Source organism: Nelusetta ayraudi, unplaced genomic scaffold, assembly GCF_046127955.1.
Source record: "Nelusetta ayraudi isolate G7.1 ecotype Tasmania unplaced genomic scaffold, CSIRO-AGI_Nayr_v1 ptg000233l, whole genome shotgun sequence".
Taxonomy (NCBI): Eukaryota; Metazoa; Chordata; class Actinopteri; order Tetraodontiformes; family Monacanthidae; genus Nelusetta; species Nelusetta ayraudi.
In genome coordinates, this window is record NW_027466282.1 from 43,792 (window position 1) to 65,365 (window position 21,574).

Here is a 21,574-nt window from a genome sequence, read left to right on the forward strand (position 1 = left end):
GACACAGGTAGGGCAACAAGCACACACTCATTGCACACTGAGGAAAAGGCATAGTTCTTTAAAAAGGGAAAACATCTTTTGGGAAGTGGGCTGATTGAGAAGATGCAGGTCTTGATTTGGGCCAGATGGTTGATCTGAACAAGACCAGAGTCGGGGTTTGTAAGTCCTTGATTCATTTTTACATTGTTAATTCAATCAACAATTCAAGGAAGCCATGAAGATTCTCATTAATAAGTGTATTTTTTTTATTTTTTTTTTGGTTTCCACGTTCCTGATGATTATTCCAAACAGGTCTTTTTTTTCTCTTTGGTCCAGCTTCAGGGTCAAGGTGAAATGGTGGTTAATCATTGAATTGTGTGCAATTTGGACCATATCTGTCCATATGTGTTTAAGAAGACAAAATGCAAAGACAAGTTGTGACATAGGCTGTTACTTTAATTAATTAACAAAAAATGAAAATGTTGAGTACACACATCATAATTTCACTCTCAGAAAAATCTAATGCTAGAAACCTAAATAACCAGTGACTAACCACTGTCAGAATGAAGGACTGTGCATGTCTACGTGAGGTCAAACTTTCGTATGCTCACCTTTTCTCTACTTGCTGTCACACGGACATCCATTCACCATACCCCCCTCCCGCCCCACGCCTACCCCCCCGCCCCCCAAAAAAAACAAAAAAACAACAACACCAACCCGACAACACCCACCCGCTGCCCTCCAACAGCGCTCAAAGATCGCCGTCTACGAGAAGATGTGGGGCTACATGAAGTCGGCCGAGCCCACTGTCTTCACCAAGACCACGGCCGAGGGCGTGGCGCGGGTCCGCAAGTCCAAAGGGAAGTACGCCTTCCTGCTGGAGTCCACCATGAACGAGTACACGGAGCAGCGGAAGCCCTGCGACACCATGAAAGTGGGAGGGAACTTGGACTCCAAAGGCTACGGCGTAGCCACACCGAAGGGTTCACAGTTAAGGTGGGTGGAATAGTGTAACAATATGAGCCACGTGTTGTTATGGTATTCCACCTTCCCTGGTGTGCCGCCTTTTCTATCACTCTGTCTCCACTGCTTGGTGTGGGTGGATTAGGGGGATCTTCTGCTTCGGGGCTTCTTGACATCTGTGTTTGTTTGCATGCACATGGGGGCTCCTCTGACGCTGATGCCAGGCTAGTTGTTGTTTGTGTTGTTTTCTCTTCACAGCCCTCAGCAGCAGGTAAATCTCTATGCTTGTCCATGCTTATTGTTTTGGAGGGCAAAGACGCTGGACCGGCATGCTCCAGACTTGCAGCAAAACTCATCTAAAAAAAAAAAAAAAAAGCCTATTTTTTCCAATCTTGTGTTTGTTCACGTGGACTTTAAAGGGGCTATATGCAATATCATTTGCCGCTAGAAATAATTTTGCCTGTACGTCGAAACAAACCAGGTCCCTGCACATCCCCGGCCCCCTCGAGGACCTGTGTGGATGTAAGTAAGTACATCAGTACAGCTGGAGGGTCCTTTTTTGTAGTTATTCAATTTTTTTTTCTACGATCGTAGAAATTTAGTTTAGTTTTAGTCGCCTGTGTGATTGTTAGCATCAGGAGATTTTCCGTTCATTGCCTTTTGCTGTTTATTGGTCACGTGTGTCTCAAGCAAGAATGATTCCAAAGAAAGAGAGGAAACACAAAGTTGTACATTAACGTTATCACTTGGGGTACACAAGGGGCACTAAGGTGCCACTTTCTACGCTAGATGTAACGCCGCTACTAAGTTCCGAAAAAGATTGTGATTTTCTCAAAGTCTTAAAAACCGAACGTTGCATATAGCCCCTTTAATTTGTGGAGGATATTCCACTTATATGTTCCCCTGAGCGATCGTCACGACCTCATTTACTTGTTTTTTTTTCCTGATCCAAAAGTTCTGGGAGCCGTTTGAACGCTAAGCCTCGGGTTAACTCTGCCAGACTGTCACTGCTTCCCACACCGAGTGGAATTTACAGACCTGCTCAGAGATTACCCTGTCGTTACCGCTGGGACTTTCGGTCCACACACTCATTGATCGGAGCACAGCGCTGAGGCCAGGCCTCCGTGAGAGGCAGCGGGTAACGGCATGCGCTTGCAAACAGCCTGTCGATTGTTTATGTTTCTGCGGAGCAGGATAACGCAGCACGGAAACGGCATCGGAGAGCATCGAGAGCGTGGCATCGCGGCACGACTGTTTCCCCATCCATCACATTTTTTTTTGACACTGAACGTGGCTCCAGCACTTTGACAAGGTCTCTTTAAGTCTGGAAGGAACTTTCTTGAACTGCCAGCAGACTTGTCAGCCGTTGAACGAACATCAATTTCATCCATCCATGTCAGCAAAGTATCTATGGAACACATTTGAGGAACTCCAAAGGGTTCAAAAGAGCTCTGTCACTGCAGCTTTTATATTTTTGGAGTGTCGTAGTTCCAGTTCGTTGCACTGTGCAAGCGAACTCAGGTTGCAGTCACCTGAGTTTTAAGAGTCTAGACAGACAGACAGACAGACGAGTTTGTGGAAGCAATGGGCAACCACTGCAGTTTTCTCCTGAGGGAATTTAGTTTGTTTCCTGTAAATTCTACCCAGAGATGCCCAAACAGTAGAAGCAGATCAGCTACTGGTTTGTTTTTGCAGCCGTGCTGGTGCCAGTTTTCTGCTGCTGCCTTTTGACCAGGAAGAGTCCCTGACAGATCGCGGTAGCCCCCCCTCCGTCCTGGCCCTCCGTCTTGTTTTTTTTCCGGGGGATTATCGTCCTCTGTCAGTCACTTGTCCAAACGTCAGCGCGGAAACACACCAGCGACAGCAGGCAGCGCTGTTGGCCCGTTGGCTGATCCTTTCAACATGGCTCCCCGAACGTCTCGCGGACTGAAAGTATTGGCTGTGCATTTTTCTCTGTCTCTCTCTGACCCATCATCCTTTCTGACTGTTCTGCTTCTCATGTCTTTTTTCGATACTGATGCAAATGACTTGAAGGGACTGTAATGCATGCTGAGGCAAATCTCTCTCTCTCTTTGCCAGCAGCAGCAGCAGCAGCAACAGCAGCAGCAGCAGCAGCAGCAGCAGCAGCAGCAGCCTTTAAGAGAAGGCCATGAAATTAAAAATGCACATTTATTTTAAAGAGCTTTTCATAGACATTTTATGCAAGTCAGTCACGGTTTTTCCAGAAGAGCTTAACGCTGAGAAATCCGCTGAATTGGCTGACAAACCTTCACTAAAACAGGAGTAAATTATTTAGAGGTGTCTGCTTCTCAAAGCAGCGTCTGGTGTTGATATTTTGGAACCGACAATCCTTCCTGCCACGTTCCTATTGCAACAACAAACCAAATGAATTTGCTTAAGAGTGATTATTGTTTTCCCATTTGTCATTCAAAAGGACGTGGCCCCAGCATTTCTCTACCCCCATAGCCACAGTGTGGTTTGGTTTTGGCTGCTTTTTAACCTTTTTAAACCAGATTTAGTTTTGCCGACCTCAAACTTTTTTTTTTTTTAGGAGAATAAACCTCTTGACCGTAGTCGTTTTTAATAGATTCTGCTGCATAAGTCGACATGCATGCTGGTGTTGACAGCCTGCTCGCTTCTTTTTAATATTTAGAGGTGATTATATCAAACAAAACAACCCATATTGGGGTGTTAAGTTTGATAGACATGTGGACTCGATGATGCCTTGAATGATGTTTCCTCTTTTGATCCAACAGATTTGCTGCTGAATTTGAGAAATTGCAATATTTCATGTAATATAAATTATTTAAGTATAATGTTAATACATTAATACAGAGGGAGAGATGTGTGCTCTGTGTGTCCGGGGGGTGAGATGTGAACCACTGGGAGCTTTGATGCACTTTTCCACACTTGTCCCTTTCTTCCTGCTGCTTCTCCTCACCCACCCACCCACCCCACCCCGACCCCCCACCCTCCCCACCCCCCCTTAACCAACTTCCCCCACCCCCACCCAAATTGGACAACATACTCACCCCTCACCCCTCTCACCAAATATGTCTTATCGTTTTCAAGAAGTGCAGTTAACCTGGCAGTGTTAAAACTCAATGAGCAAGGCCTGTTGGACAAATTGAAAAACAAGTGGTGGTACGACAAAGGAGAGTGTGGCAGCGGAGGCGGTGGCGAGAAGGTTAGCCGCTATGTCGCTATGGCCGTGTGACCGTGATGCGGGTAAAATAGAAAATGTGTTCTGTTGGGAACAGGGCCATCTGCCGGGACGACCGCTGTGAGCATGTTTAGAGATAAATCTGACAAAAACAGAAACTTTGACTTGAAAAGAATTGAAATAAATGTGTGCGATTGCTGCCGAAGCAAAGATATTCGCAGCACTGCCGTTTCAGTGAAGGTTCCAAATACACCTTGGAACAGCAGTACCATCGAGTGTGTCATTAAATGCAAGAGTGTGGAATGAAATATCTCTCAGCCAATAGTTTTGGGTTGACGGTACTCAGCCTCAAGCGTTTCTCATTTTAAAAAAAGAAAAAAAAAAGAAAAGGTCCCGGCATCATGTGTCCATTCCAAAAAAAGTGATGCAGCCGAGGCCCCGCCCATCTCTACATGTCTGTTAGTTCAGACCCCGCCCCCTTTTCTAAATAACCCACCAACATAGCCGCTCCAGCGAGCGCTGACCTCGACGAGTGACATGTAGCGGCGGCGGCGAATCCCGGCTGCGTCCCTTTTGCTGAGAGTACTGAGTTGCTCTTATTGGGCTTCTTCTGATTGAATAACATAAAATAACATGTCCTATGATGTTATTTATGTTATTTTCCCCACCCCCTACCTCTTCCCCCCTCCCGCCCTCGCCCCTCCCCCACGTGATTTGAAGAACGCCCGTAAACCTTGCCGTATTGAAACTGAGTGAAGCAGGAGTCTTAGACAAACTGAAAAACAAATGGTGGTACGATAAAGGGGAGTGTGGACCCAAGGACTCTGGAAGTAAGGTCAGTGTCCACCAGCCCGGGAGATCCACCCACCCACCCACCCCCTCCACTCTCTGTCTCTATACTGTTGTAGCGATGGCGCTGTTGTTGAGGCCTGCTGACGCTACGACGCACACACGCACAACACTCAGCGAGTGACAGAAACCTTCAGGCAGGGACTCGGAGGCCTAGCCTTGAGGGGACAGAGATTAGCCAGCGGTCTGTAGAAGGCTCGCACCCACTGATTGGACGTCACCTACCAGCAAGTGGTCCAGATGTTGCCCTAGGAACAAACGCGCACACACCTGTCAGGAGTCCAATCACCGCCATTAATGCAGGTGGGGGGAGGGGGGGGGGGGAGTCTGGAAGAGCATGAACGTCCAAGTGGCAATTCTAGACGTGAATAATCTAGAGGCAGATAGGTGACAGTAATGAGTCAGAGAGGTCAGCTGCGTTGCATTGGTGTAGGTCCATTTGAGAGAGCGACGGAAGAACGTAGGGAGAGAAGAGCTACTTCATCCAAATTACAAAACAAACTTGCTATGTCTCATCTCCCACTGCTTTGTACAATGCAGATATTATTCTATGACAACATGTAAACAGCAGCAATCGCCAGAGTTAAAAACCCTATTTCTGGTTTTGATGTTTTCTCCATGATTAGCTTATGCTTTGTTGAAATACAAAGTTAGTGCTACTGATTCACCATTAGGTGGGGCTACAAGTCGAGTCCATCGTGATCCTAATTTTTGATGTACAGCAGTAACTGTAACCGTCTTTCCTTCTCGAGAACCAAAAAATAGGGGGTGTCCCGATCCGGTATTAATATCAGATATTGGTCTGATGTATGATTTATGGTGATATAATGTTGGCTCAATATTGATATCAGCCAATACTTAAGTATGCAATATCATTATTGTATTTGAAAATAAAAAGTTGAATCAGGACAACCATACCAAAATACTTTGGCAGTTTTAATGTTTCAACAAAACTGTGTATTCAAATAAATATACCAGAAAACTTTGTAGCAAAAGTTTCTTGTGTTCTTTAGGAAATTACTGTTTTCACAAAAAGACTGTGTTCAGCTGATATGCATCTGTACACACAGAGAATTCTCACATCCGTTTGTTTTTTTCGAGGGAAGTTGAGCAACTCAAAAAAAGCGCACCTGCAAAGTGTGGGTGTGTTCAACTGAAAGTATCTGCATGTCCAACTGCACACTGGGTACAATGTAGTTTTTATGTGGTCACGTTCTGCAATTTGGTTGAAGTAGGCCTTAAACGAAACTAATCCCACGGTCATTATTGCTAGCACGGCTAGCGAGCTGATGCTTATTACCCGTGGAATGTTTTGATAAATGATGCCGTGTTTGATGTTGTGTGTGTGTGTGTGTGTCCCCTATGTGACGTGGATGTCTCTGTTGTCTCCGTGTTGTCACTTGTGGGTCTAAATGTTGAGTGTGCGCGCCTCTGCTCCAACCAGAGCTGAACTCTGGTTTGTCTTTTCCGCCCACCCCCGCCTCCCCTCCACCGGCTACAGGACAAGTCGTCCCAGGCTCTCAGCCTGAGCAACGTGGCCGGGGTCTTCTACATCCTGGTGGGCGGTCTGGGCCTGGCCATGCTGGTGGCCCTCATCGAGTTCTGCTACAAGTCACGCAACGAGGCCAAGAGAATGAAGGTGGAGGCCCACACCCAGTCCCAACACCACCACTTCCAACACCCCCACCACTGCTACCCCTGCCAGACAAGCAGCCCCTGCCGTAGCCCCGAGCCCAGCCAAAAGCAGAGCCCGAGGCCCAGTGTCGCTAACTTAGCCGAGTTTAGCGAAGCTTTCAATGAGTACGGCAGCGACGGGGAAGCTGATAAAATGTAGCCACAGGGGGGGTTTTGGTTTGTTTTTGTTTTGTTTTTTGTTTTTGTTTTTTCATAGAGGGTGCAAGCCTTTGAATCCCTCCCCCTTCCACTTCACTAGCCCCTCCCCCTGCACGGAGACTGTAAGTGAAACCGACCTTCTAGCATCACCACTGCTCAGTGAATGCTTTCCTTCTGCTGTTGTGGTCATGTGACGTCAAGTCCTGGTCTGCGTTCAAGCTTCTCTTCCACCCCTTCCCTCCTCCCCCTCTCCACAGTGTGACAGGAAGTGATGAGTCCTTCCGTGTCACCTGTGCTGCCCGGCGTTCCTGTGCAGACATTGGCTCTCATTTATCAGTCGGCACTGTGTCAGGCTGTTGAACATCCAATGGCATCTGTCCTTCGAAATCTCAGGTTCCATTAGGAACGAAGGGCTTCGAGCTTATTGAGATACAAAACAAAATGCAAACTTTCCCATGTCGGGCCATTTCATTGGCCACAGCGAGGAAGGTGTGTTAGATGAGGACCAATGTCATACGTGTACACACGCGTCTATACTTGTGGAGACATTCCATCAGAGTGCAGTCTATTCATGCATCTAATGTCTGGTCTGGTCCCCTGCAGCTCCAGACTGCCCTGATTTGCCCTTAAATAGAAATGTTTGCAGCTTTAACACAACACACAAACGCACACAGGCACGCACGCACGTGCACTGAGTGAATGCAGGTGCGTCAGACAGTGTAGACGTCAGTGCACAGCCAAGGGACACATCTAATGAGGAAGGCCGGCCCCAAGCCCACAGGAAGTTGTGTGCTGTAAAGCCATATTTAAACACATTTTTCCACCCCAGATATTTCCCCCAGGTCTGCCACCATTAGGGCCCCCCAGGTGTCGTCTCCACACTCGGTGTGTATCTGTCCAACGTGGTTATGTGTCCCCCATCAACACTTCGGCACAAACTTTTCATTAGCTTGATTGTTGCTTACTCAGCTTCCCTGTCCCACTGCCTGCAACTATCACTCACTGTGCAATAACTCTGTCGCTAATGGATTTACATGTAGTGGCTATGGGGCTGGCACTCATACTGTTCTGAATGGCTATGGAGCGTTGTTAACTGTTCCATGAAATATTCCAGTCGCTGTTTGTCCATTGACGTTGAAGCAAATTGGAGTTCTGGTTCAGAGGCGTTTCTCATTTCTACATCTTGTCCTTGTGTGTTAAAGTCGTCCTACACCGTTGTATTCCGCCAAGACATCGCATGTAGCACTTAGTCTTGTTTCACCCCTTTTGACAAGCACTGAACAAGTCATCTAAACTAAGATGAATGAGAAGAATGCTCGGTAGACATGGCAAAGCTGATTCTGATTTACAGCCATATAGGTGCAAACGACTGTCCACAGATGAGATAAGGCCATGTTTTGTGGAAGTCAAAACTCATTTGTACAGTTGAGGATTGGCCAGTTTGTCTGAAGCCGTTAACATAACAAAACATAATTTAGTTAGGACTAATGTGAACCAGGACCTGATCCAGGTATGTATGTATGTATGTATGTATGTATGTATGTATCTAGACCCTGAACAACACAAACGCCAAAAGCTTTTGACGAGCACTCGTGTTTTGGGGACCTACGAGGACCCCTAGTGGACAGCTTTTATGTCGCACTCGCTCAAAGTCTTTACACGAAAGCTCGCAGCGGTTGTTTCTCTGATCTTCGAGCTCCAATCTGCAATCGTCAGCATTGTTTTTTCTTTTCTTTAAAAATAAATAAAATAAAATAAAATAAAATCTTTGCTCCGCTTAGCACACAAACCTGTCCCTCCGTCTTATCTCCCCAGCTGACATTTACAGAAGCCATGAGGAACAAGGCCCGTCTGTCCATCACAGGCAGCGTCGGGGAGAACGGGCGGGTCCTGACGCCGGACTGCCCCAAGGCGGTCCACGCCGGCCCCCTTCACCAGAGCTCCGGTCTTGCCTTGGTCTCCTCTGAGCTCCCGTGAAAACCAAATACCTGCCAAGTGCCTTATTCGAACAATATACGGAAGAAACACAACAACAACAACGACCACGACGAAATCAAACACAAAGAAACAGGAAACGCATACACGCCCGACAGGCCGCCGGAAATGGGCGAGTGGGACCACTAGCTTCAGAGAACCCACCTGGAGAGAGGTAACAACTTGTTGCAGGTCAGGGTTTTGTTTTTGTTTTTTGTTTTCCTCTCAGACATCAGCGGAAACCAGAGCAATCTCCGTTTTGTATTCTCTTTGCCGCCACTTGAGGGCGCCCGCTTGAATCAAAGGACTCGTGGGAATCCGCTGGAGCTCCTCGACCTTCACCGCGGGAGAGAAACTAAAAATATCATAATATATGATAGAGACACAAAAACAAGAAAACTGCGAACACTTGAGACTCCAAACTGTGCTTTTTTTATTGCTGTGAATTTGGGGTTTTGTGGGGGAAAAAACAACAACAATCAAGATTGTTTTTAGTCGGACAAGAGACAACAATCCCAAGAGATATCAAGACTGGGATCGGTGCCATGACGAAACGACCACAGACATTTGTACTCATAATAATACAAATGAAATCTATTGATATGAAATATATTGCCAAACGTAGGAAACTGTGAAAATAAGTAAATATGTATATTCTAAGAGAAACAAAGTGAAGGGTTTAGCTGTACATACAGACGACTGTGTAACATGCTTGCTTTTTAAAACCGATGTACATAAAGTAGTAGACAGACTTGAGGTTTGTTTTCTGTAAATCATCTTTAAAGATTTTAGTCATCGCAATAACAAAAAAAGAGCGTCACTTTGAAAGACCTTTGGGGTGGCAGAATTTACCACGGTTTGTTCATTTATCGAAAGAAAAAAAAGAGTATTTTATTCAAATGTAGAAGGGGTATCAACTGCCCAGATATTCAGATACCCATTAAGATACAAATTACTCAAAATATATTCATCAATGAATGTGAAGTAGCTCCACCCCCAAATCCTTAAACCACACTCCCTCACTGTGCAGAGACATAAATGCAGACGAAGGCTCGTGAGTCAAGCTTTGCAATTCAAGTCTCTTCGGTCAGAAGATAACTATTTTTTTCATCCTTTGATCTATTTTTTTCTACTGCGAAATCTACTGAGAATTTTAAAAAATTAAGCTGTTTGTCTCCTGGTTTTCAGTGTCCACAGTCAAGTACATGATGGGGAGGAGTTCAACACAGATATGAAAACTATTTTTTTTTTCTTTCTTTTTTTTAAGACACCCCCCCCCCCCCCCAAAAAAAAAAAAAAGCCATTTCCTCTGACTGTCTTTGCTGTTCCCAGTAAGACTTGGAACCTGAGCTGAGGCTGTGTTTTTATGTTGAACAAAGATCCTTTTCCTAATGAAACACTCCGGATCCTGCAGAGAGGCCTCCGTTGAAGCCTCACTGACTCAACTTCTCTGGACAAAAGGAGGGACAATCAAAAGGATGCGGCCCTTCTGCGATGCCAGCTACCAACTCCAACTTCTTGGTGCGTTGGCTTGGTAAAAGGGAGGTTTTGCAGTCGAGGGAACCGGTCAAAAAACCTTTCAGGTCATGCCATGTTTTTGTTTTTTGGTCCTGCCATCTGTCTTTTGAGCAAAAGGTGTAATGTGGCGTCTCATTTTGGTTCAGTTGTACTTTATTTTGATCTTTTTTATCAAGTAAAAACAAATTTCAAATGACCTCAAGTTGTCATTATTTTGTGGTGGAGATGGAGAGGTTTGTGTGGCCCTGTTACACGAGACAGTTCAACTTTAGTCAGAACTGTTGGACCACATTCATCAGTTAAAGGAGCACAAAATGTGATGTGAAATATTTTCACGGGAGTATGTTTTTGTTTTGTTTATTCAAAGTAGCAGCATTACATGGTTAGAAAATACGCTGGAAGCAATTATGGCCCATGTTTTCTAATGTCCCTCTTGAACACCTGTCTTTTGTCATTATTATTATTATTATTATTATTATTACTATTATTATTATTATTTTAACTTTGGAAGACCAGACAGCTCTGCTCACCGCCAGGACAAATACGCTAGCTCAGACCGATGGAAGCCTGACTGTGGTGTATGGGGTTTGTGCTTCAAACCTTGTCTTTGGCATTTTAGGGGTTTTTAAAGTCAGAGGAGAGAAGACTCAGAAACATAAATGTGAGCCCATAACTCAGGGAGTTGGTGGCAGGACTGTGAAACAAGAAATCATTAGTTCCAATCTTGTGAGAGTTTTTTGAGATCAAATTTCCAAACTATAAAGATAACGGCACCTAGAAACAGCATCTTGATATCAATGCCATGGTGGCATAGTGGAATATTTGCTAATACTTAGTATTTATTGCTGTTGGTACAAATCCTCCTGGGACTACAAACATTGAGTATTTACAGTACATTAATACAAAATACAACAATGATTTCTTTCTCATCTAGATAAACTATTGTGTGTGGCAGTGACACCCTGCTCGCGTCCCAGATTTCACACATTGCCAAAGTTCTTGATTATTTGCTCATATGAAAGAATAAATATAAATAATAAAAGCACCTGGCTTACCGTTAGGTGAAAACTCTTGAAACCGACGTGACATCTATGGCTTCCTTCCTTCCACCAGCGTCATCTAGTTGAAACGGTTACTGTTCCAAAGTGGTTTTGGACCTGTTTTTAATAAATAAATAAATAAATAAATAAATAAATAAATCTTCCACCTGCTAGAAAACATCTTTTAATAATCTAAAGTTATCAGCTGAGCAGCACCGGTGGCTTCAGTTTCAAGATCCTTTCTATTTTTAGGTTTTGTTACGTTAAATATTAACACCACGATTTAATTAAGCAGGGCAATTTTGATGAAACTAATAATACGTTTTCTACATTTATATTCAACAAAGTCTGGTAACTTTTTTGGGGGGTTATTTGTTTTTGTTTATACTGATGGATACTTCAGTAGGGACGGAGGTGCTCTGCAAACGCCTACGTAATATACCCAACCTGTGAGGGTTCTTTGACAACTGAAGGGTCCCGAAACTGCAGCAACTAAAAAAAGTTGTTCTGCTGCCATCTAGTGGTTAAATGTCATTAAAGAATAAGACGCCCCGTCAAAGGAAAAAAAAAAAAAAAAAGACAACACGTAACACACGTTAGCATTTTTTTTTATTTGAAGTTTCATGTTATCCATGCTGTGTTTCAGTTAGAATACAGATGGTACTTGTGGCTCCGGTGAGAACATCCAGTAGTACAAATCAGATTCACGTTACACATACTGAAGACAGGAAAGAGGAAATAAGAGGAAGAAGACGAGGAAATCCGAAGGAGGTGGGGAAAATAGATACAGCAGGCCTCCCTTTCCCAGACCTATTTTTTTTTTTCCCAATATATATAGTGCCGATGCAAAACCGCATAATATTACAATCAAGAGTGTTTAGCGTTCCCCTTCCCACGCACACATCCGCACAGTTTAGTCTGCTAATAGGTGCCAGTACCCAAACTACCTGTCATTAGCCAAAGCGCTAGAGCCTTGCAGCACGTTACTTGGTCCGATGGTGGACGAGGAGAGAGGTCAGAGGTCGGGGGGGGGGGGGGGGGGGGGGGGTTGCCGGTTGTTGTAAAAAAAAAAAGAAAGAAACAATAATAAAGTTGTGTGATGGGAGCAGGTTTAGTAACCAACGTGAACAGGGCACTTAGTTGTTCCTAAAAAGCCTCAATGAATCCCTTTTGAAGGCGCCTATCGTCACTGCAGTGTTTCCTCATTTTGTGCACTGGCTTGAAAACTGACACACACACACACACACACACACACACACACACACACACACACACACACACACACACACACACACACACACACACACACACACACACACACACACACACACACACACACACACACACACCTTGCTGGCAAAGTCTTTAAATAAAAACTTTTGCATGTGTGTGTTTTACAGATACAGGCAAGCAAACTTGGCAACGGATAATGCAGCAAAGTTGAACAGTCAGCGAGGACATGGAGGGTACAGGCTTGCAAAAGACAAAAAAACAAAAAAAAAAAATTGTCATGGAAGATGGGGTTTGACCCCCAGAGGGGGTGGGAACTGGGAGCGAGGGATAGGACGTGCATACGAGGAGAGGGAGTGAGGCGGATGGACAGAAGTAGAGAAGGTGGAGAGAGGCCCAGCAGAGATGTGTAGCTGGGGACAGGAAGCTAGTAGTGGGACAACAGAAATAAAGAGGAAGAGGAGGAGGAGGAAGAGGAAAAGGAGAGCTTGTCTCATGTACGGTCTCACTGGGTCTCTTGCTCCACATCTTGAACTACTTCTTTGCACTGTTCGTCCGCTGTGGAGAAGGAGAGAAAGGACAGCAGTGAGCGTTTGTTCCCCTTGACGGCACAAGAAGAAGTAAAACATCCAGTGATTTCAGGTGTGGGAAAAAAGAAAAGGGTCAAACAAGACCGTTTTTAAGTCAGCGACTTAAAACTCAAGACACTTTTCCCGCTTTGAGCAACACCAACAGACCGTTGACGGCCACAAGTTGCAGCCAACACCTGATTGCATCGTGTTAGAACCGGAGCTCAGGTGACGGAGGTCAGCGGGTCGCGCCCAAACTTTGCAGAGTTTCCCGGCTGGATTGCGTCGACGTGCGGCCATGGGAGGGTGGAACCGAGACGAGGCTTCACAGACACGGTGAGATTTACTGAGGCCGCAAGACAACTACTGGTTTGTGCGTGGCGGTTGCCATAGAGGCAGTGCAGCAATCCCAGCCACCGAGAATTAGGAGGCACCGCGAACAAAAGGCCCGAGGATCCGTCACGACTAAAATAGTTGGCCTGTAGCGGCCCTCGTTAGCGCCGCGGCTAGAGTGCGATGGCAGGAGACGGAGCCTGGCGTGATGTTACTGCCCTCTGCTGTATTAGAGTGTGCGAAGCCGTGTTCACAGGTTCTCAAAGGATGCGTTCAGACCGCAGGAAAATCCATCCAGTTTCAATCTGGATGGGGTAAAAATGGGATTTTGGCTGGCAGTCTGAACGTGACTCAAGACCCCCCCCCCCCCCCCCCCCCCCCCCCCCCCCCTCACCTTGTCGATCCCAACCAACTGGAAATGACAAGGTGGGTTTTATGTAACCTGAGGTAGGTAGGTAGGTCACGGTAGACGATGGCTGCTGGGGAACCTTGGCCTCCAGGCTGTGCACACAGTGGTGTGCTGCTGAGGTGCAGTGTAAGCGATGCATACTTGAGAGAGAGAGAGAGATCGGCTCAGTGGGCTCGGCCTGTGCAAACGCTTTAAACTGGTTTAGCACTGGGCCGGAGCGGGCCGAACAACAGGGGGAGCAGCGCCACCGTAATCCATCAGACACAACAGGACAGCTGGCCGCCCCGGTGCTAAGCCAATCAGCTACTAAGGAGCTCCGGCGCACCAACCACATGCTCTCGGCTCTCCCCTCTCGCTCTCCAGCTACAACAAAAGGGAGATCTCGTATGGCGGCGGCGCCTCCGAAAATGTATTTTTTTGCACCAGCGCACCTCGGCGGTCGGCTTCTGATGACATCATCAGTCTACAGGAAGTGAAGATCTCGCCAAAAACGGGAAAACTTTATCTCTTCACTTGCACACAGTTTGGGTGATCGGCCCCATGCGGTGTCACAGAGGGAGGCCAATAATGCCTCTGCCAGGACGGTGGCAAGACGCCCGGCCGGGTGAAGCCAGAGTTTCGACAGGAAGCTGCAAACAGAGGGCTAAGTACGGTGCGCTCTTCTGTTTCCATCTAGAAAGTTCTTACACATGAATAATGTGACGTTGCTCTACTGCAGCCCTGAACTTAGAAAAAAAACAAAAAAAAAACAAGATAAAGGAGGAAAAGCTGGGCCTTTAACGAAAGCTTTTAATGAGGAACAGGAAACACTGGACCACTCAAAGCCATCAGCCAGCCAGAGGGATTCAGCCTCCCGTCATCTCGCAAACACCCTCACAGGTCAGCGCACAAACCAGGCGAGTGTTAAATGTCAGTGTTGAAGGACAACAACAACAACAACAAAAACAACAAGCCAGCGGCGTTGTGAGTGTCGTGCTTGTGGCCTCCTCTCTGCTCCCAGGCATTCAGCTCAGTGAGGACGTTAGTGAGGGGAATCTGTAGCAGCGGGGGCGCTAGAAACCAGACAGAGAGACTTACAAAAGACCCCTCAATAATGGAGGAAGGGGGCGGGCCTTAGGACTCTACAGAGGAACGAGGAAGAGATGATTAGACGCGTGAGTGGGAAAGACAGAGAGCGAGAGCGAGCGAGCGAGTGAGGGCAAGGCAGGTGTTAGAAGCCTCCTCGCTCTTATACCTCCGCCAGTGCTTCAGTGGAGGACGCTGGGTGACGGAGGAGCTCTCTTACCGACTCCTTGCCCGTCTGAGGTCCATAGTGTTAAGTTGTCGCGTAGCAACTGCATGATAAGTGTGGAGTCCTTATAGCTGTCCTCGCTCAGCGTGTCCAGTTCTGCGATGGCATCGTCGAACGCAGCCTTTGCCAACCTGCAGGGGAAAGAAAGGGAGGGCAGCAGGGGGCAGCAGGTACGCAGGTCAGACAGGTAAAACTGCAGGGCGCAGCGCAGACGCTCCAGCAGCAAACAAGGCAAAAAGAGGAAACACTTCCAAGCACTCCCAATGAATTCAACAAGCGCTGTGCCTACTTGCAAGCGCGGTCCGGCGAGTTGAGGATTTCGTAATAGAAAACAGAGAAGTTGAGGGCCAGTCCCAGGCGGATGGGGTGGGTGGAGGGCAATTCCGTGTGGGCGATGTCGTTGGCAGCCTTGTATGCCACCAGGCTGTTCTCGGCCGCCTCCTTCCTGTCGTTGCAGACGGCAAACTCAGCCAGGTACCTGTGGTAGTCTCCCTTCCTGCAAAGAAGAATCAAACCGCTCCACTATTACCAGACACGTAACAAGAATTTGAATTTGTCTCCAAACACTGATCAACTCTGCTGAGCTGCAGAGTTGCTTGAACGCTGCTACGGTTCATTACTGTTTGACATCCAGCAAGGGCCATTACAGATAAATATCATGCTGAAAGCCAAACATCGCTCCGGAGGGGAGCATCCAATTATCTTTTTGGACTGAAGAGCCAACAATGGAGGTAACAACACGGAGAGAGAGCATCTACAGTCTTTACAGCACTGAGCCAAGTAAATAACAACCTGCTGAGTCCTTGGCAGCAGAGCAGTGAAAGGGACTCAGTGGAGGGGCTGGGGTTCCTAATCAAGGCCCAACAATTAGTCAGCACTTTCTTTGTTCTGCTGACTGGTGTACGAGTACAGACAGCAGCGTGCCAGCAGCCGACTGAAGTGCGTTTCTGTGCGGCTGATCCTCACAGCGGGAAAAACACAAACTGTGCTCGATTGATTTTCCTCTCATTTCTAGAATCTTGACGATTTACACACCCAGAGTGTTTCCTTCCTAAATGTTTCTGGGATGGAAGGAGTTAAAGAGCAGGGAGAGGTGCAAGCAGGTTCGACAGGTTTGTCGGTGGACTACGCTGTGACTCAGGCTGAGAAAACGCTGAGCTGAAACACTGTTGGAAAGGCAGGGGGCGTTGGGGGGGGGAGGAAGAAGCAGCGTACATTTTGTAGTAGAAAACCTTGGACTCTCCAGTAGCTGCAGACGGAACCAAATCCTCTTCCAGGACACTCAGGATCTCCTCGCAGATCGATTTCAACTCCTTCTCCACCTGCGCAGCCCAACAACACAGCAACAAGGGTCAACCGTGAGCAGGCAAGAGGCGGAGCGGAACACCGCGGCAGGGTCTCCGATTGGTATGGAGGTCAGTTGGCCGTGCCAGACGTTTCTCACAACATCAGGTGCCGTGCCAATAATGATTAATGGCGGTTTGTTGCGTTTCGCTACAGCAGCTTCTTGAACAAGGGCGTTTTCTGAGGACACACACACACACACACACACACACACACACACACACACACACACACACACACACACACACACACACACACACACACACACACACACACACACACACACACACACACACACACACACACACACACACACACACCACTGACTTCATCTTTGACAATGCTATTTGCAAAAGAACTGTGAGCTTCTCTTTAGAATCTGATGGCGGTTCACATTGACTGTCAGGCGAGAACAGACGAGCAGAGAGTCTGACCGTTGTCCTGTAATTGCGGATGGTCTGTAGTTTTTCTACAGAAGCGTCTGTAGATTTGCCTTCTTCCTTCTGTTCCAGGCTGCTGATTATCCTCCAGGAGGCTCGTCTGGCTCCGATCACGTTCTTGTACGCTACCGACAACAGGTTCCTCTCCTCGGTGCTCAGGTCCTGCTCCATGCTGGCCACGCGCTTGATCTCCACCACCATTTCTAGAGGGGACGGAAAGGACACACAGGGGACACAGTGAGTTTTAACAAGCGCCGAGAGGTGCGTTTGGAGTGAGAAGAACTCCATTCATTACAATTAGCATGACGGCAAAGAATATTTTGGTAATGGAGTTTATCTGCTCCACTGATTGACTGTGGGACCTCAGCCAAGAACCAGGCAGCAGAGGGCCAGGCTGGATGAAACGAGACACCTTTCATCATACATTAACTACATCTTCACGTTGGTTCACTGCCAACGGCCAGGCAGAGTGGCAAAGTATTCTGCTGCCACTGTGATGGAGCTTGCGACGACTGCAGCACGCCGCGTCCACGCTGAGCTTCTGCATGGATTCACACCCATCTGCAAAGGTCAAAAGTGAACCTCATCACGAGTCTGCGTAAGAATGCCAGGCCTTGACGGGCACTGCTGAAAGCTGCAGACTGGTGGCTCCTCCCACGCTAAACAAACCTGCCTCGAGGTAATTGTGGTGCATCGGCGACGGTGTTTAACTCCACGGTGGAGGAGTGGGGTGGGGTGGGGGGGGTGGAGGGGTGTCATCTGCAGGAGTGCTCCCAGTGAAACCTGATACACGATGGCCGCAGGCACCAGAAGAGCGATATCCTGCTCGGATCAGCTCACCCTGCAGACCCACACAGACTGAACCACCTCCCTGTCACCGTCTACCTGAAGCCTGCAGGAGCAGGGGGATTGGAATCTGTGCGTGCATCTGTGCACAGCCGGTTCTTCGGGCTCGGTTCATGGTTCCGTGTTCTTTAACAACATCTCCAGTACACGGACCTCCATCTTGAACAATAATAACCACACGTCTCAAGCTACACACCTCTTAAAGCTATTTCATCTCTGCTTCAAATCTTGCCCGCACCTCAGCGAAGGTGCAGATCTGTGTCTGAACACGGCTGGGGCGTGGTTCTACTTACAGAGACAATTGCTGTGTCTCAATTCAGGGTGTGCACCCTTCAGACCGAGTGTCCTCCGTCTGAAGGAAGCGTTCTTCGAGTACCCAGCCTAGAAGGACGGACCAAACCCCACCTCCCCGGTCACCACTCGGGACGGTCTAGCCTACGCCGTATTTCCTCGTTGCGTCACCGCCGTTCCCTCCTGCTGGCCAACCCCGGAAGTGACGTTCTTATAGTATCACGATGCCGTTGGATGATCAAATAAATAAAATCCTACGTTAAAAACTGGATACTTTATGTGAAACTTCAATATTTAAATTTATATATTGTGTCTTTTCAGCAGCACGCAAAGCATCATGGGATACACAAGTACGCGAAGGATAGTAGCGGTGCATCCTTGGAATCGGCTAAAACGAGGGCGTATTTCCGAGTACGCATTTTGAGCATCCTAAGAACCCGTAGGAATTGGGACGAGCCTCCGCGCAGTGCGATGACGCAACTTCCTTTCAAAATGCATACTTCAAGGATGCAGACCCTGAATTGAGACACAGCAAATGTGCCACGCACGCCCAGAGAGGACACACCCTGTGCTTCAAACGCACCCGTCCCTAAACAGGCCAGAGCAGACGCCTTGCCACAGGACTGTTCACCATGTTTGAAATGCTAATGGAACAAGACAATCGTAACACGGTGCCTTACTTCCCTGATCACCTCCAAACATTTAGAAACCAACTTAAGGTCTGTAATTAAGCAGGTGGCGGCAGCGGTTGAGGGATGCAGCATTGCCGTGGCATTACAGACCCTCCTCTGAGCCAGCCAACTCTGTTGAGAGGGCCCACATTAGGTAATGAGCACTAGAAAGGGTCTTCAGGTCTTCTGCAAGACGACAGGTGAGCCCATCCCCCAAGTTAGGGATGGGGCTGATCAGATTCAGTACCCGGCTAGCTGGCTACAGAATGTTCTCAGGCATGTCATGTAAGTCTGTGTGTCATAAGACCTTTGCTCACCTAAAGTTGCCTTTTGGGACATACATGCATACATAGATATTATTGATTTATTACAACCTCATTTAAAATGAACAATAATGATTATAATATTCAGGCAAAGCTCTAAAGCAGGGTATCGGAAGTGTATCGGTATCAGCAGATATCCAAATTTAGCTATTGAGTGTTTCAGTGTTTTCTGTTTTAAATGAAAAACTACTGGATTTAATCTTCAATGTCCCACTTTACTGTTTTTCATATATTTCTATCTCCGGTGTAATTATTCCAACTATGCAAGATTAATTTCCCAACGAGGTCTCCAGAAGAGAACATATTCATTGATAGGTACCCCTCCCCTTTACAGGAGAGAGATGTCTGTGTGGGAGATACATGTGGCTAGATGCGTCACAAAAATTGGGTTTCTAGGACTCAGCAGTCTTTCTGAAAAATGCAGCGCAAACAAATTGATAGATTTTTTTCAATATAGGAAGTTTGACTAAGGGGTTGTAGATAGATTGTTAATGTACATCATCACAGCGAATTTTGCAATAATATGGGCGCTATAAAAAAAAATTAAAAAAAAGAAGAAAGTGCAATATTTATGCAAGATACATTGCAGTGTTTAAGGGTCAAGTTGACGTGTACTGGTTTTTGTTCATTCGTGTTACTACACATCTTTGGCAGCAACAGCGCAACTTCTACACACGACTCCTCACTGAGAAGAAGACCTAAAGTGAAGTTCAACCTCAGGCTGCCACTGGCCAGCCACCAATCAAACCACCGCACTGTCGTTCACTCCGCCTGTTGCCCAATACTACCGGGACTGCGTCTCGTGCTGTCGCGCAGGCGCGCTGACATCCTCTCTCCACAATCGCAGGAGCACGAGCCACAAGGAAAGGCACGCTAGCTTGCTCCCAACCTGAAGCCAACTTCACGACCCCCTCCTTCCCACCGCAGTCAGCTTTCCAACTTGAAGATCGTTCAGTTACGTTACACGAGGCGGTCAAAAGTAATACCACACAACGACTACCGTTTACAGCAATCAAAACTGAAAAATCAACCATTAGTGAGTTTGGAGCCGTTTGTTCAAGCAGCCCCGGCAGTGGTCCTTCCTTCCTTCCTTCGCCCTGGCCAACACAGTGGGCTGGGGGCGGTCCGCTAGCCCGGTCTCCTTCCCAGTGCTGCGAATCATTCCTTGAAATCAATTCTCCTTGAACAGGGCGCTCGGTGTCTGATCAGTCAGCAACGAACGTCACATCTGACAGGGTGTGGACCTCAACCGCTCCCTTTCCTTATAAAACTAGGCTGGCGTGCCGAAGCTAAAGAAATGCTAGCAATTAGCCGCCTGGCCGCTCTGAGCTAAGAAGTGAACTCTGTCGGGGTGCGAGCTTCGTCCGCCGACTAACCCAACAGCTTATCCGTGACCAAACGCAGCACGTCACACGGCGCAATACACTCCCGATCGGACCAAGGACGAATTATTTAGACGGCTACCAAGTCGGTCTAACGGAGAAAACTCCGCCATTTTGTCTCTCGCCCAACAAATCCATGTGAAACGGGTTACCTGCGCCTTCGAGCCTCCTGCGCAGGGAAACGGAGGGGAAAGAAGGGGCCAGTCTACCCTGCAGTCTACCCCCTGACTCACACGGGCCTTACCGTCATATCTCTCCGCTTGCTCGGCGAGCTTCGCCTTATAAACTATATCTTCTCTGGTGTCCATGGTACGTGGGTTCGGGGACTGTTCGCGGCGTCCCGGTGCAGAAGGAAGATTATCGGCTGCTCAGCGATTCCTAGCGGTGATCAGCAACAGTGCTTGTCGCCCCGTGAAAACTCAGCCCCTCCGACGGAGATTCTCTTTTTTTCCTAGGACGTCGAAGTCAAGGCCCGCCTCGCGCCTGCTCTCATATGCTCGTGCTTCACTCGCGGGTCCCGTTGAATGGCTGGTGCCCGGAAAGGAATTCCGTGGTAAACCAATCAAAGTAGGCCAAAGTGGGCGATGGCTTCTGCATCCTAGGAGAATATTTTTGTGCCGGTCGCACTTGCGTAAAGATGGCGTGCCTCCTCCACCCGGGAAACCCACGCAGCAACCTCCCAGTTACGCCTACACCCTGCGAGAAATCCCGAATTACGCTTAAACTGCTACACTTAACAAAGCAGAATCAAAATATCATTACAGAGCATCGTTCGGTTTTGGAATCAACACCTCATGTTCAACAAAATTCACTTCACTTGATTTTTTTGTTTGTTTGAACTGAAAGGACGGTTACCATACCAAACACTTTCTTTAAAAAAAAAAAAAAAAATGGGGAACATGCGGAAATTAACCCCTTCTATCCTCACTTTCATTTCCACCTTTGATATTTTACAAGTTCTAATCAAATCAAAATACAGTTTTACCTTCCACGTTTAAAGTCAGTGGGCGGGTAATTCGACAACGTACTTTTTTGTGAGACAGATCACCTGAACTGGTTTTGCCAAAATGGAGTTCTGGCCCTGCCGTTGTCATATTTCCTGGGGCAACAACCGCAGTGATTTAAA

The 21,574-nt window shown here is 47.3% G+C and overlaps 2 protein-coding genes across 2 annotated transcripts in view; one reads left to right on the top strand and one right to left on the bottom strand.

Annotated features, from left to right (window-relative positions):
- The window catches only part of LOC142882117 (glutamate receptor 4), a 45,357-nt gene extending 34,882 nt beyond the window's left edge, over positions 1–10,475 (top strand). The window contains exons 12-15 of the mRNA XM_076016662.1: positions 728–975; positions 4,015–4,129; positions 6,456–6,593; positions 8,603–10,475. Of these exons, the coding sequence (XP_075872777.1) occupies positions 728–975; positions 4,015–4,129; positions 6,456–6,593; positions 8,603–8,764 (663 nt within the window). The 3' untranslated portion in view covers positions 8,765–10,475. The remainder of the gene's footprint in view (positions 1–727; positions 976–4,014; positions 4,130–6,455; positions 6,594–8,602) is intronic.
- Positions 10,476–11,911: 1,436 nt separating this feature from the next.
- Positions 11,912–21,193, bottom strand: LOC142882111 (14-3-3 protein epsilon-like). The gene is made up of 6 exons (XM_076016650.1): positions 20,693–21,193; positions 16,930–17,138; positions 16,367–16,473; positions 15,441–15,647; positions 15,146–15,282; positions 11,912–13,107 (listed from the first exon to the last, which is right to left on the bottom strand). The coding sequence occupies exons 1-6, from the start codon at positions 20,754–20,756 to the stop codon at positions 13,055–13,057; spliced, it is 777 nt and encodes a 258-aa protein (XP_075872765.1). The 5' UTR covers positions 20,757–21,193; the 3' UTR covers positions 11,912–13,054.
- Positions 21,194–21,574: the final 381 nt, after the last annotated feature.